A 16,482-nucleotide genomic window follows, 5' to 3' on the forward strand; every position below is an offset into this window, starting at 1 on the left:
ATCCCTACCAACTACGGCCCTATCACCACAGTACCATCCTACTGAAAATAATAGACAGAGCAGCCTATCTGCGGATCCAAAAACACCTGCAATCCAACAAGCTCCTAGGCCTTCGTCAATCTGGTTTCAGACCAGGCCATGGGACGGAAACAGCCCTACTTGACCTCAAAAAAACAATTTTGTGAATCCAAAGATGCCGGCAAACTTGCCATCCTCTTCTTGCTTGATCACTCAGCCACCTTTGATTTGGTGGATCACCAAATACTATGCACCTCCACTTTTCAGCCCACTACTCTACCACTTGGATCTCCTCATTTTTTATCAACAGACAGAACAATGAGTCTTCTCTGCTATTGCCTCAGCCTACCTCACCCCATCACCTGCGGTGTACCCCAAGGTTCCTGCGTTTCACCCACAATGTACATTATCTTCACAAAGCCACAATTCGACCTACTCAATGCCCAGGGAATCTCCTACACCAACTACGCTGACGACGCACAGTTACTCTTAAACATCACCGGCGACTACGCCACTGACTCGGACTGACTCCCTAACCCTCCTAAACAAACTCGACACAGCATACAAATCCTTTGATATTGACGAAACCACTATCCAAGTCACCAGCAGTGTCCAAACCCTATGGGTATATCTATACTCTACCCTGTCACTATCCAGGCATGTCAATGCCATCGCTTCTTCAGCAGCTTACATTACAAAACGTATCTGTGCTTATTGGCCACACCTCTCCTCAGAAAGATGCCCTGACCATCACAAGGGCATTGATAGGATCCAGGCTGGATTATTGCAATGCCCGTTTTGCAGGCACTTCCGTTGGCAACATAAACAAGCTACAAATCATACAAAATAACGCTCTAAGGGCTGCCTTGAACATTGCTAAAAAAACAACACATCTCGCCAGCCAGAAGAAACGCACGCTGGCTTCCTATGAAAGAGGTCATCTGATTCAAAACTCTGGCTATAACTCGCAAATGTATCTCAAACTCTGCCCCAAGATACCTCACATCCAAATTCACCAAAGCCTCAAACACCAGACTTACCCGTTCGATCTACACAAATTGCCTCAACACCCCAGGATTCGGCCTCCAAAGAGCTGGGGAAGCCAGCTTATCGCCACCACCGAGAGTTGGAACAATCTCCCAGTATCCTTCAACACTCTTATTGGGCATTCCGCGAGCAGCTCAAAACTTTGCTTTTCTCCAAAGTTATATAGAGATGTATGACACTTGATTGTATGAAGCGCTATAGAAATGGCAAAATAAATGAATAAACTCTACCCAGCTCACTGTTTGACTTCCTCCCGTCTTCAGCCCTGGATTTCCAATTTCATCCAGCAGCTGAGAGCAAATATGAGCCCCCAACTTACATCAATGGCACACAATCCATTGACTTTCTTTCCTTGCTTCGTCTGAGGAATCCCTACATTCTTCACTGTCCTTAACTTTGCAAAGGCCTCCAAATACACCAACCTCATCTCGTCCCTTAGCTATTGCTTACTAATCCATACCCACAATATCTGGACAACTCTCCATCCCTTTCAATCTGAGGAATATTCACTTTCTACCAAAATCTAAAAAATGAAATCACAGACACCCCACTATCCATACTCTACACTCCATTCGCTCGATTTCCCCTTCTTTTCTGGCGTAACTTTCACCTATCTATCTGCCTATCAACTCTCACTGCTCACCCTAGGCTTTTAAGGAACTAGCACTCCTCCCGTTCTCCATCCTCTATTCAACCTCCCCCTGCCCTCAAGGATCACCCCAGCCATCATCTTACCACTCTATAAAAAACAAAACATACAATGGACCCAAACAACTCCGTTCATGGGATCCTTTCTCCCTCCCTATTGTAAATTCCTTGAGCGTGTGGTGTTCTAAAGCATACATCCTACCAACCTGCAAATGCAGAGACTTAACCTTCCAGTATGGGTTCTGCATCATCACTCCACGGAAACACTCCACTCCTAGAATTCAAACTTACTTACTCACACTAACCCTCTATGCTTGATCTCACAGCTGCCATCAATATTGTCAGCCACTCACTCCTCTGCCTGTCTCTTATCTGTATTGTCTCCAACCAAACAACTTGCTCCTTTTCTAGCGTCTGGCAAAGTGAACATCTTCAGCAACCCCTCTACCAGTTGGGGTCCCTCAATAGTCTGTCCTCGGTCCTCAACCTATTCATTGTATATACTTCATTGCACGCATCATATTTTTGGTACTTTAACAAACTCTTTGCTGATGACACATAAACTATTTTCCTCCTTCCATTGCATCACCCGGAAAGGATCCACCTGCTTCAGGTACTGCTGCAACATACCAGTGAATGGCTCTTCCCTGCCTGATGAGCACATTCCAAAACCGAGGTCACTTACCTTCCAGCTTCTAATTCCTCAACCCTTCTTTCCTCTTCCCCATGACTTCTTACCCCACTCTCCACTTCATTTCCTCTACTGTTACGGCTTCTTGGGTGAACCTTCTGAACATTTGTAAACTCTTCACACACCTCTGCACATCGACTGTGGAGTGAGTGATCAGAGCTAAAGGATGTCACTTTAATATCCTTCTTTTTCTTGTCTTCAAATCCATCCCTGGGCAAAATAAAACCTACTTGGCTATCGTCATCTCGTTTCTCACACCCTTTGATCTCTAACCCTCCTCAACCTCGATGTTCCCCATCATCTCAATGCTACTTCTCACTTTCACTCTTTTACAGTTCTCACTCTTCACCAATGGACCTCGCTACCCGTACATGAAGTCCATTTTTCCTGAAAGAAGCAGTGGCTTTGTTTACTGGCATTACTTTCTTCTAGAACTATTACCCTGCCCTAACATCTGTACTTAGATATAAATACTGTAACCTGATATTTGTGCAGCAAATGTAAATGCTCCAAATCTGTAATATGCTTGTATGTCATAGCCTGTTTGGCAGGGCTGTCTCCTTGCTTCCCTACTCATCCTGGTTTGTGTGTCCTACTTTGCCTCACTGCTATCGTTGTAAGGCATCCAATATTGGGAGAGCCCAAGCAGCCATTTGTGCTTATGTTCAGTTTCTTGTCAAAGCTATTCTCCTTCTTTTGATAAATACAAAACACAAGTACAAGTGTCATTGAGCCCTTCCTGTGTCATTGCCATAAACCCAGTCATCAAAAAGATAATGTAAACATGGTGTTTTTTTCTTGCATCATGATTACCTGTGGATGTAGGAGGCAACTCTGAGATGACAGTCTTCAGTCCAATATTGGAGATGTCCCTGAGCTGTTCCTTGTCAGAGAGCATGTTCGTGCACAGTGTGTCCACAATCGTCTCAACCTGGTACTCCTTCACCTTCCCCACCAAAGGGCCCAAGCTGGCATACATGAAAAGAAACAAAGACATAGGGATCACAAAACCATTATATACTCATATAAGCTTGATTTATGATGCTTCTGTTTTTTAATCTCTGACATGACTGCCTTTGTACAATGTGCATTTCTGTTGATAATGAATGGTTTTTAATCTCAAACTCAATTCAGACATGTTTTCATCCTTTTTTTATTTCATATTGTATTGTGAGCAACTGATATTTTATTCCTTGTTATTTGGGATATTCCATCCTATGATGTGATCTTTATTTGATATTATATGGCTAATGATTATCTGCATGAATAACATGATGTTCAATATTAAGATAGGTTAAACTGAACTCAAGTAGTTTGTTAATCATAAACTTTCAGTAGTAGTTAGTCTACTGATATATTATATTTTACTTATTTGTAGAAAGATAAAAGATTATGATTGTGTACTGAGCCATTGACTGAATGGGTATATATTGGACGATAGTGGACGCTCTTGTTTTGTATTCAAAGTGAGATCATGTCCATCTCTCAACAGGCCTGGTGTAGTTTGAATGAGAAGTCTCAGGACTTCGAACGGGGCTGCTGTACTGTCAATTGGACAACATTGGGCCTCATTACAGGTCGGTGGTCCGGAATTAAAAGTGGCAGTACACCCGCCGCCACTGTTAATTCCAGACCGCCCGATCCCGAGTCCTGAAGGCGGCAGGCGATCTTCCCGCCAGGTCTGACCTGGCGGGTTGAACACCTCCCGCCTACAGGCAGACATGGAAACACCAGCACCGTCACGAGATGGTGCCGGTGTTTCCACTTCCCCATTCCCATTGAGTCCTGTTGGACTCAATGGGAATGGGGATTTACACCATTCCGCCTCCGGGATTCCCAGGACACCAGGGTCGTAATGCCCTGGTATTTCGGGGAGTCGCGGAGGCAGAATGGTAATACGAGTCCGGCGGTAACCAGGTGGTTTTACCGCCGCGGTTACCGCCGGACTCGTCATGAGGCCCATTGTCTCCTTTCGTCAAGAGTCACGTACTTTTCTTGAGTCTGTACCCGAAAGTCAGATTAAACATTTAAATGTGGCAATCCCAGCATGTCTCACAAGGATGTGTTTAATAGGCGCAAGGAAGATGTGGTCTAATTGTCATTTCAAAGAGTATGTATGGAATGATCCAGCACAGACTGTAATCCAGGCTCCTCCATTTCACCAAATGTTATAATCCTAGGAAATACACTTTACCACGCTGTATCGCACTTGACTTTCCTTATCTCAACTAGTTATTTAGGAGCTTTCTAAAAACAGAAAATATAATCCTTTGTAATATTAGCAATATTTAAAAGTTGAAAGCCATCAGAAGCTTTTGTGTTAAAACAGGGCAAGGCGTGTGGGCAACAGTGGGAAGAAGACGGGACATCAGCAATTAGCACATGAACGTATTCATACATTTAGAGAGCCCAGATTGTGCAGCTGTTTAAAACTGTGCCCAAATGCATTTTTCTGCATTCTGTAGGCCTATGTCCATTTCAGGAATTGGAACGGTTCATGTTGCATAGAACGATGAAGGTTTTTGTGCCACACGGCACACACAAAATCTGCACAAAAACCGGTAGGAAAACAGAGGGGCGCTTTTGTTTTCTTTTATTAAATCAAGAAGATGCTTTGCTTTTGGTATTGTGAAGTGAAACATGGGCAATTCCTTGCAGTTATTTCGATACCAGAAACAGAATATGGGGATGTCATCAGTGGACATAGCCTGAGACTAACACTTCTCTTGTCTCTCAGGTTTTACCCACAGTTCTCCAAAAGCAGATGGAAAGAATAAAATCAGAAATGAAAAATACTTCTGCAAACAATCCTAGAAAAAAGTATCATTGCTGATTAAATGTTCCAAAATAGCGACCAACTAAAAACAAATGTTTGACAAGGTTTACCATTTTAATTAACAGGCCGTTTCGCTGCCTATCTTGGGGATGGACATGAACAAACAAAGCATAGACAATGCAATGTCAACCTTTGGCCCGGAAAAGCGATATATAGAGCAAGCCCGAGACCAATGATCCTCAGAAGACGAGTGTAATTCTTACCACTTCACAGCCAAGTTCTGCACCTCTCCATTCTTATCCTCCAGTAACTTCAACAGCATTTTAACAACTTTCTTCTCACTGTCTTCATCCAACTTCATGGAATCTTTCTGCAGTTCGACCATCAGGTCATTCGTGGCCATAAACCTGCAAAGAAATAAAAGCTAATTATGGGACTGTGATGTTTCTGGTATGTACACAGCAGTGGGAAAAAATGGTTGAATCAGAGTGACAGACTCTTATGGACAACAGGGAGGTGTAGAAGTGGTCCGTGTGCAAGCACCTTAAACAAATGCAATTGTCATTCTAGGAACCAGTATTCATTTACGACCTTGAATAGGTATCCAACAGGCAATATTGCTACTTTTTATCAAAGCAGTGAACACCACAGAGACAGGAAATTAATTTAACAGTCTGGCCACTTGTGCCAACCCTCACAAAAACAATTTGGTTTTAAATGTATAGTAACTCCAGTGCTAATATAGGAGATGACTGGGGGGTACCTTCCCGAGACTGATCTTGAACATTGTCATCATATTTGGCTGAAATGTATATAGTCGTTTTTCTCGATAGTCTCTGTCATCTCGAAAGAACGTACGTGATTTTCTAAGTTTTACTAATAAGTTGGTGAATTGAGAAGCACACCAAGCATTCCGAGAGGGGAGCCAAGTTTGCAGCATCTCAGAAATTATGCATGCTATGAATCAACACTCCAGAGCCTGCAAAAGGGGACTATTATCCATATGAAAATATCATTGTTGGTCACATTGTTTCCAGAGGGGGCATTTTTCTGAAACCTAAGCCTTGCCAACCATACTTAATACCATATAACATGAAACTGCACAGACTGTTTTAAAAATGTCACACCCTCACCTATGTGTCGAATACCGACTTCACTCAAAACTGGCTTCAAATAGGTGCATCTCCATTTTAAAGTCATTGGACAGATTAACAAATAATGCGTCATAGTTTTGTTTGCTACCCCACCCATGGGAAATGCTCCAGAGCGAGTATCAGACCATGACTTGGTGAAAGATTCTATTTGCAATATCCATATTCTCAGACTATAAACAATGCTTGTTCAAACACAGGGGTTGTTTTGTTAAGATGAACATTATACCCAACCCAATAAAGGAATTTGGGGTGTTGGCAGAGGAAACGGGTTTACACGCAGGGCAGTATATCACTTATATTAGAATGGTATGGCGGATCAGAGAGACATGGGGCCTCATTACGACCCTGGCGGTAAGTAACCGCCATTACCGGCATGGCGCAATTAACGTGTCCGTGCCGGCCATAGACTGCTAAAAGCGGCCCATTACGACTTCTCGGGCACGAGCATTGCACCATGCCGGTAATATAATCACCGCCATGCCGCTAAAGGCCGTAAAACCCCACTTACCGGCATCGTATGCCGTGCAAATACCACCTCCGCCACCCTAGCCATCGACATTAGCGGTCACCGCTAATAGCGGTAACCGAAATTAGCGGGAACCGCTATTAGCGGCGACCGTAAATAAGCGGATCTGGAAGTTGCGTCACCGCACAGGAACGGGAGAGAGCACGGCGGCCATCTTTAAAAACACAATCCATTACCATCCTCTTCAACCAGTGGACACCTGACCCCCACAACCTTCACAAACCTTCTACAAGACCCATTCCACATCACAATGCCAAAAGTTTTGAAAAAGACCAGAGATCGTCTGCGGCAGGAGCGTTTTTCAAGGGAGGAGTTAAATATGTTGGCCGAAACCCTCCAAGAGCATGTCGATGTTGTCTTTTCCACAGAGATGACCAGACCGGCGCTGATGAGAAAGAAGGCCATATGGGCCATGGTAGCCCAGAGGGTCAGTGGTGTCGGCACAACACCCCGCAATGCCAGACAATGCAGAAAAAGGTGGGGCGATCTACGTCTCCGCGTCCGGAGTATACTGGCGGCCAATAGGAATCTGGGCATGGCGACTGGCGGAGGAGCTGAGTCGCCCATCAAACTGCAGCCATGGGAGGAGATATGTGCCGCAACCATAGGCACGGAGAGCATTGAGGGGGTCGAAGATATGGAGAGAGGAGCCCCGACATCAGGCGACGCAGGTAGGTGCCTTAAGTCCAGCTATGCTAAACTCAACACAATGATGTCCAGATGTTTGGGAAGTGAAATGATGCCTAACAGGGTCCACACGACACATTAGCACAAGACTGCCTGCAGGCAGTGCTGACCTCCACCTTGTACACATGCATTATGCACCCCCTATCTGTAGCCACCCACATGCCTCCATGCTTCTACCACCTAAGAGGGAGACAACCTGTATGTCACTGCCTTCAATGTGCACCATCTAGTAATCAAAATGAATGTAGCCATCACAATGCATGCTCAATGTCCGTAGAGCCATCACTAACCCTCTCCCTCCTTTGGTCCACCACAGGCTCTCATTCGGACAGTGCTGATGAAGACACAGGCACAACAGCTGCCAAGAAGCCCAGGCCCAAAGAGCCACAACACTGTCCCTCCACCTCATGTGGAAAAAGCAAACCCCCACAACAGCAAAAATCCCACAGCACATCACAGGCCACAGCACCGATGTGCAGCAAGTCAAGCACTACGGCACCACCGACTTCAACCATCCACCCAGTGGTGTCCACTGAAGGAACTGGGTCCACAGGAAGCAGCACCATTGGTGAGACTGTTGCCACCGCAGCTAGCTCAGACAATGAGGAAGGCGATGTAGATTTTGATGTGGGTCCCCCCACTGTCCCCCTGCATTCCCCCTACCTGTCCCCGTGCAGCCAGCATGACAATGGCATACAGGGGCAATCTCATGAAAACTCTTGGCCGGCCACTCCATGCCCAGTAGCAGATGTGTAGGAGGGGAGCAGCATAATGGATACACCAGAACCATCAGCCACAGTCCACAAAACCCAGGAGTCGATGGAGGAAATAATCACGCGGCAACAGCAACTATCATCCCTGTTGACATGCGCGGGAGAAATGCGCGAATGTGCTGATACTGTAAAGGTTGCCATCGAGTCCACTTCTAAGGACATTTGTGCCGAACTGGCTGTAGTGCGGCACATACTTTCCGAGCTAGTCCAAACAATGAGGGACATGCGTCCATGTGAGCAGCCCAGTTCCTCCTCGGCTGCCAGTTCTACCCGAACCAGCCCCGTCCGCAGATCGGGCAGGAACCTGTGGCGTACAGACAGGGGTGCACCGGGTGCCAGGAGAGGGGGGTGCCAATAGACGCGGCCTCGTGTACTTATGCCACATGATGCACTTGAGCACAGTCATCCACACCATGTTATGGGGAGTTGAGGGGGGAGGGGTGTGTTGGGGAGTTAACAGGGGAGGGGGGAGGGAGTGTGTTGGGGAGTTGAGGGGGAGGCGGGAGTGGGTGTGTTGGGGTGTTGAGGGGGGAGGGGGGAGTGGGTGTGTTCACTTGGAATTACTATTTCAATACACTTTTTGGTTATGCACAAATCACTTGTGTGGACATTGCTCATTGCGTACGTGTGTTTTATTGGTGAACAGTCTACAGTGTGCATGTCCCAGACACACCCAGTGCTCCAAGTGCCATCTCCATGTGACACCCCCATCCATGTGTGCTAGAAGATTTTGTTGATCAGAGTCCGACGCATGTCACGTCCCTCCTGTGCATCGCGTCCTCCCTGGGGTGCTGCCCCATCCCCATCCTCCTCATCTTCTTCGTCAGGTGGTTGCTGTTCTGCTCCAGGGGCACATTCCGTCTGATGCACATATTGTGTAGCATCACACATGCCATGACAATCTTTGCCACCTTCTCATGGCGGTACAGGAGTGACCCACCAGACCTGCTGAGGCAGCGAAACCGTGCCTTCAAGAGGCCAAATGTCTGCTCAATCACCACACGGGTTAGTGTATGGGCACGATTATAGTCCTCCTCTTGCCTGTTCTGTGGGTTCCGGACTGGGGTAAGGAGCCACCGCTTCAAAGGATAGCCTGCATCGCCTGCATGTGGGCAACAATGTATGTGTAAGTTAACTCAACATGTTTGACCTAATAGAGTGATACCATGGCATGCATTTGTTTCTTCATCTCAAGCCCATTTCCATGCATGGATGGAGTCACACGATGTGGCTGCTATGTGTGTATTCCTCTTATGGACTGTTTTGCATGCCATCAACTAGTGTGCGCTGTGGGGTCCAGTTCCTTGTGAGTACACATGCACTGTGTTAGTCCAGGACGGTTGTTTCTGTGATCTTGCAGATGTCCAGTAATTTGTATGCTTTCATCCTGGCAACGTTGATGTCAGCCTCATGATGCTCTCACTACGCACAACAAATGGTGTCATGCAATGTACTTGGGCATCTGTGTCAGTGTAGTGGTGTATTGATGTATTTGACCCTCATGTGACTCCTTTATACGCAGTGATGGGGGACTGGTCTTTCAGTTCATGGTGTTTTGTGGTGTGTATTGGCTATAGTCGTTGCTTGTAGCTGCATTTTGTTGAGGGGGATGCGGTCTGATTTGGTACAGTGCACATGCAGATGTCTGTGGGATGGTTGGGACACCGCTTCATTGGCATGGTAGGGCTGCTTGCATGATGTGGTCAGGTGTCAGGTCCAGTCTGGGCTGCTTTTCGGGTATGTGCTTGCTCCATTCCCTCTGGCACTCACAGCTAGGTGAAGTATGCATCTCTCCCTCCCCCCATGTATGCCTCAATCACCTACCCACATCACATTCCCATGAGCCTAACATGCGACTCACCGAGTAGCCAGGATCTCTGCCCTGCATGTCGCTCCATGTAGCGTGGAATCGTGGAGTTCCACAGGACCATTGAATCATGGGTTGATCTGGGGAATAAGGCACAACATTGTGTGATAATCTTGTTCGAGTCACATACCATTTGCACGTTGATTGAGTGGTATAGCTTACGGTTGCGGTACACTACCTCCATGGCCTGTGGGACCACCAATTCCACATGGGTGCAGTCGATGGCGCAGGTATGCCGGCTAGTGAATGGAAACCCACTTTGGTGTTTGAGATCTCCTGGGCAGACCGTGGTAAGGAAATGTGTTTGTCTGTGTGCTTGAGGAGGGCATCAGGCACTTGGTTCAGCGTACGTGAGGATAATGGTTGTGAAATGCCATGCAGTTGCCCCACTGTGTTTTGTTAGGTGCCTGTGGCCAGGAAGTGGAGCACAGACACTACCTTCAGTAGGGGTGGGATGGCGGTGTGTGTTTCAATGAGGCTGACTATGTCGTCATGTATCATTTCCACAATGGTGGTGATGGTGTCCCGGTCCAGGGGGTACAGGGTGTGGATCTGATCAGCGGTTAGGTTGAATGGATTGGCTCAGATGCGTGGAATTGGGGGCTGCCTGCGTGGTGGCACTGGCTGTGCTGGTGTGCCTGCCTTGCCCTCCTTCTCCTCCTGCGTCTCCTATGTGCTGCCTGTTGTTGTACTTCTTGTAGTTGTTGTTGTGGCACTTCCACTGCGATCAGGTCCTGCAGCCCCAGCATTGCTAGTAGTGTTGGATTCATAGTGTAACTGTGTGTGGGAAGGGGTGGGGTGTGCTCCTTTTGTGCTTGCCCAGTCTGTATTGACTCCACCTGTGCTGATTGTGTGCACCTGTTGCAGCTGGGAACACTGCACATGGCAATTTACGGTTGGTCCGCGATGGCGGTATTAGCACCATGGCGGTAAGGTACTTTACGGCCTTCACAAAGGCGTTATTTCCATGTCCGCGTGACTCGTAATGTTCACAACTTAGCGCCATGGCGGTATTTCCGGCATAGGAGTCGCGTGCCCGCGCCCTTGACGCTTTTAACGGCACCGTTGATTGCGGTGCCGCTAATAGCGCTATCTCGGGTCATAATCGGCCCTAGTGGTAAGCGATGCCGGTAATCCTTTACCGGCATCGTTTTTCACTTACCCACAGGGTCGTAATGAGGACCATTGTCTGAAATAATACTGGAAGATCAACCTGACACGGCCATAGAAACGATATATGATATAGCAGAGGGAGGACATGAGGTGCTGATGTCCAGGGTGGGAAAGGAAGTGGCCCAATTAAGACAAGATTGGGAAGAGGAATCCGGGGAACTCTTGAGTGACAGGCTATGGGAGCGGGCTCAAGGGTACCATAAAAAAGTGTCTAGGAACGTGAGGCTACAACAAATACAGCTATATATAACCCAGAGGACATACATGACCTCACAGACGATAGCTTGGTTTAAGAATGCTGAACAACAAACATGCCCCAAATGCGGGGAAGAAAACGCAGGAATGACACACATGTTTTGGGCATGTCCAGAAATTGGGACGTTCTGGGATGAAGTAGCCCACCAATTAAATGAGAAAGGGATCAAGCTAAACGTTGAATCAGTGTGGGCATGCATGGTAGGGGGGTTCTCTAGACTGCGCCAATTGAAACATGTGAGCAAGCTTAAGGACTTGGCATATATACTTGCCAAGCGCAGGATTGCCATTGGGTGGAAAGCATGCAACAGACCGAGGGTATAAGTTTGGTGGAGTGATCTCCAGAAATGGACCAAAGACGAAACGGCAGTATGGCATGAAGCGGTCAGTAGCAGAGGGGAGGAGGAAGCAGAAACCCTGACGATCTGGAAACACTTAGTGGCCACATTGTATGGGTCCACCAAGGACTGCTTAAGCGATCAGGAAACCTTTGAGAATACGGAAGGGGAGGTTCCCCCGGAGGAAAGAGAAGCAGAATGCGAGGTGGAGTAGGCTCGAGTTGGGGGGGGGGATAAGGGGTAAGCGGTAGATACTTAGCGATATGTATATGATGTTAAAGTATTATGATAAGTACTGCTGGTTTTGTTGAATGTTGATAGTTTGTTGTAAAATCTAGTAAAACATTTTTTTTTGTAAAAAAACATTATACCCAACCATCATCCGGAGGGTTAAATCATCTGGCCCTAATTTTAAAAGAATTGCTTTCAACTCTAGCTGCTCCCTTGCTACAGTACTTGCTTTCTTTTTCAAAGTCCTGGCGACCAGCCCTGTTTGGTCCATCGGGCATGTCCATACATCACTTGCTCCAAATAAAAGGAGGACCTTTTTTACATGTGCCACCCACTTAGAGCTTTTGCCCCCATTCAGAGACATTCATGGATTAAAGCATCACATTATTTCTCTAGACCCGGCGTTTTCCAAAGTCTTACCCAATACAAAGCAGGCTTGAAAGCTACCTGCTCACTAATTGGAATGGCATCGATTTCCAAATAAACCAATGTAGTTGAAACACTTTTGGGGAGTAGGACCAGATTTTTCAGGAATTTGTGTTCGGATGTGTCCAACCTCCCAATGTAAGCATGCCCCAAAGCTCAGAGCCATAAGTAGCTGCAGGTAACGCTTGCCCGTTATATAATTCTCATTTTATTTTTTAAATAACTTTTATTTTCGGCAAACAAATGCACTACATTTAAAGACAATTACAACTGTAATTCTGAGGCTTACACACATTCATAACAATGGCACATTTTGGGTGTCGACACTTTCATTGGAACTGAATGAATCACTGGACGCAGATTCTTGGGTGGTCCACAGATATCTCCTCAAGGGAGCCCATATATCCTTCAGTCTGCACCTAGGCGAGACACCCCTGACACAGGTCTCCTCGCACTCCTGCCCTTATATTAAGTCCTTTAGCCATGCCTGTTAGGTAGGGGCAGCCTTTGCTTTCCAGGATCTGAGTTGTCACCAAGTAGGTATTTCAATGGGGTGGCCGGGATGTGAACATCTAGTATATCGCTGACAACAGTGGCCACCTCCTCCCAGAATCGTCTGATCGAGGGACAGTCCCAGAACATATGGATCGAATTTGCCCCTTGGGTCTGGCATTTGGGGCAGACTGCTAGTTTCGATGAGTCAAATTTGGATATTCTGTGTGGAGTAATATGCAAATGATTCAACATTTTAAATTGGATCAATATGAAATTGGCACATAATGAGATGGACTTGGTAAATTGACAGTATTTCACCCAGCGGCTTTCTTCTATTGTTATATCTAGGTCCCGTTCCCACTTTTCTCTCATTGTATTCTTGAAACTTGTTTGGAGGTTCTAACAGGGGAGCACAGCTACTCATATACCCAGGAAACACCGGAGACCGGTACTTCTAGTGGGGAACAGCCATCCTCTGCGACCGGGCGCACAGCTTCGGGAGGGACGCATATGGAGCAGTGAGGGAGGAAGGGGACACCCGCCTAGCCAGCCAGACCAGCCGAATCAACCCTAGCGATCAATGGGGTGACAGATGTCGCAGCCAGATCGCCCTCACATCCCTCTCATTGTATTCTTGGACGGAGTGTACGATTGGACAGCTCTATATAGACTGGAGATGCCGCCCGTGAAGCCTTTTTGGGTCATAACTGTGGTCACAAATTGATGTGTAGGAGAAAGAAAGGCCACTTCTTTTTATATGACGCTCTCAGTCAGTGATATTGTAGTGTCGTGACAAAGCCGGCCCCCACTTTTTCTAGGATATCTGCCAGTGACACAAACCGCCCATTTGGGTATAAGTCTCCCAGCCGCATCTCCTTGCCCGGGTCGCATTTGCTCTGTAGCACTGTGACTAGGGTAGGCTCTAGGTCTGGATGGTGCCATGGGGGTTAGGGGCCAATAAGGATCTACACAACCCACTCCATTAAACAGTTTGGACCAGGCTGGAACAGTAGAACTCACCGGGACGACCTCCCCCATGTCTTTTTTGGGTTTAGCGAATGGCAACGCCTGTATATTTTTGGGGGAAGTTGCAAACTTTTCTGCCTGTATATGTACGTACTGTTCCACAGAGCTCGACCAGTATTTTTCAAAATGTGCTTGAGCTGCATAAAAGTATAACCGGAAATCTGGGGCTGCTATCCCACCTGTTTCATAACTCTCACACATTTAAGCCCACTGAAGTCTCACTGCACCCCCTCCCCATACAAAGCTGGATGCCAGCTTCTGTAGTTTTTTTTAAAAAAGGTCTATCAGGCCATATCGGGATGTTTCTAAACAGGTAGAGTAGCTTTGATACCACCACCATTTCAAGTAGCGCTATTCGCCTGTATAGGGATATTGGTAGTTTGTCACACATCTTAATCTTGTGTTCTAGGTGTAATAAATAAGCTTCATAATGATTAGTGTATAGGGTTTGCTTGTCTGTTGCCAGTATAATCCCCAAGTACCGAGCAGAGGTAGGTGACCATCGAGGCCCAGTAGCATTGTCAGGGGATTTAGAGGTAAGAGTTCCTCTATCACTTCCGCCATCCAGTCCCTCACTAACCCCCAGTACACTTGAGCCTTTGGACAGTGCCACCACATATGGCTCCTGGAGCCTGCTTGACCACATCCCCTCGGGCACAACGGGGACACCGCCGGGAACATCTTAGATAATTTCACTGGGTCCCTATGCCACCCCTGTAGTACCCTGAAGTTGTGCTCCATATCGGCGGTGAATAGATTCCCATGGAAGGCAATTTTGAATATTCTGGACCAGGAGTCCTCTGAAATCTCCTCTCCCGCCAGATCATTCCAGAACTTGCGAAAGTTTCTCCTTCCCTGGAGGTCGTACGTGTTGAGGATTTTATACATGCAAAATACCACCCCCTTCCTCGAGGTCGCCGTATCTATGAGCTTCTCAAAAGGGGTTAACTGTCTACTCAGATTGGGACCCCATGACTGTTCACATAGAATGCCATTTAGGCAGAGGTACTCAAAGATGGATAGGGATCCCTGGCCGAGCGCGTCCCTTAGTTCCTCATAAGGCAGGAATTCACCCTCCCTGAACATCTGCCCTGCCCACTCCAATCCCTTATCCGACCAGGCTTGGGAGGACCTAAACTTACTACCCAGGTTAAGGGGGTGGCCCCAGAGGGAGGTCATCGGGGACGGCAAAGTAGTGAGGTACGCTGTCTGAGGCCCTTCCTTCCAAATGTCCCAGAGAACCCCCAAGGTCGCTAGACAAAGCAGGGAGTTGGATTGAGTTCAAGAAATCTTCTATCGGTGCAGTTCCCCCGTCATATTCGGATGAATACAGGGTCTCATAATATCGGCGAAAGGCTTCTCCAATATGGGAAGACTCGCAACCCAGAGTTCCCTGAGCGTCCCTCACTTCCCTCACCATTCTGCTCCTCTGGACCTCCCTCAGCTTCCAGGCCAGGATCCTGTCCGCTTTGTCCCCTTTTTCATAGTACTTTTGCTTGACCATCTGAAGACTTCTCTCCGTTTTGTGGAGAAGTAAGTCCTTTAGCTGGAGCCTGTAATCCTCCAGGGCGGCCACACGGTCGCGTTCCGGCTCCCGGTCTGGGGAGCCCCCCGGCTGGAGTCGGGCGATTTTTTCCCACAGGGTCTTCTCCTGTGCCTCTCTCACCCTTATTGCCAATGCACCCTTTTGGATAAGAACACCCCGTAGAGTCGCCTTAAAGGCGTCCCAGAGCGTGTGTGTGCCCGCTTCCCCATTGTCGTTTAGCTCAAAGAATTCTGTTATGGCGTCAGCAATCTCTTGGGCGTGAACCTCATCCTTTAATAAGGCATCGTTGCATTTCCAACGGCCTCTGCGTTCTTTACGCCATCCTCCCGATATTGTGACCCCCACCATATCATGGTCCGACCAGGGTACGGGATCGACCCTGTAGCCTGCAACATACGGGCGAAGGGTTTCGTCCACCAAAATATAATCTATCCTTGAAAACGAGGCATGGCTGGCCGAGTAGTATGAAAAAGAGGGGATTCCTGTTCTGGGGGACGGAATTGAGTCTACCAGGCCCAGCTCTTCGTTCACCCTCCGGACGGTTCGCGTCATGGACTCATCCGCGGTTCTGGGGTTCTGGGGGCCCACCCGCTTCCTATCCAAAGATGGGTCCAGCACCATGTTGAAATCTCCCCCTACCACCAACATGCCCCGTACAAATAGCTTAAGCTTCTCCTTTACCTCCTCCCAGAATTGGGCCTGGCCATCATTCGGACCATACACCACTGCCAGGGTCTGGGGGGATACTTGTAAGGTGCCCCTCACCAATAGAAAACGGCCCTCGGGGTCCTGCAGAGTGGCTTCG

At 47.5% G+C, this 16,482-nt stretch overlaps 1 protein-coding gene across 3 annotated transcripts in view; it reads right to left on the bottom strand.

The window, feature by feature from the left end:
- LOC138566324 (cullin-associated NEDD8-dissociated protein 1-like) overlaps positions 1-16,482 on the bottom strand; it is a 1,042,465-nt gene that overhangs the window by 925,865 nt on the left and 100,118 nt on the right. For all 3 annotated transcript variants that reach the window (XM_069643460.1, XM_069643458.1, XM_069643459.1), the window contains exons 2-3: positions 5,444-5,587; positions 3,218-3,372 (exon numbers count right to left, since the gene is read on the bottom strand). In XM_069643460.1, the coding sequence (XP_069499561.1) occupies positions 3,218-3,372; positions 5,444-5,587 (299 nt within the window). The remainder of the gene's footprint in view (positions 1-3,217; positions 3,373-5,443; positions 5,588-16,482) is intronic.

This window comes from Ambystoma mexicanum, chromosome 2p, assembly GCF_040938575.1.
Source record: "Ambystoma mexicanum isolate Mex_15411 chromosome 2p, UKY_AmexF1_1, whole genome shotgun sequence".
Lineage (NCBI taxonomy): Eukaryota > Metazoa > Chordata > Amphibia > Caudata > Ambystomatidae > Ambystoma > Ambystoma mexicanum.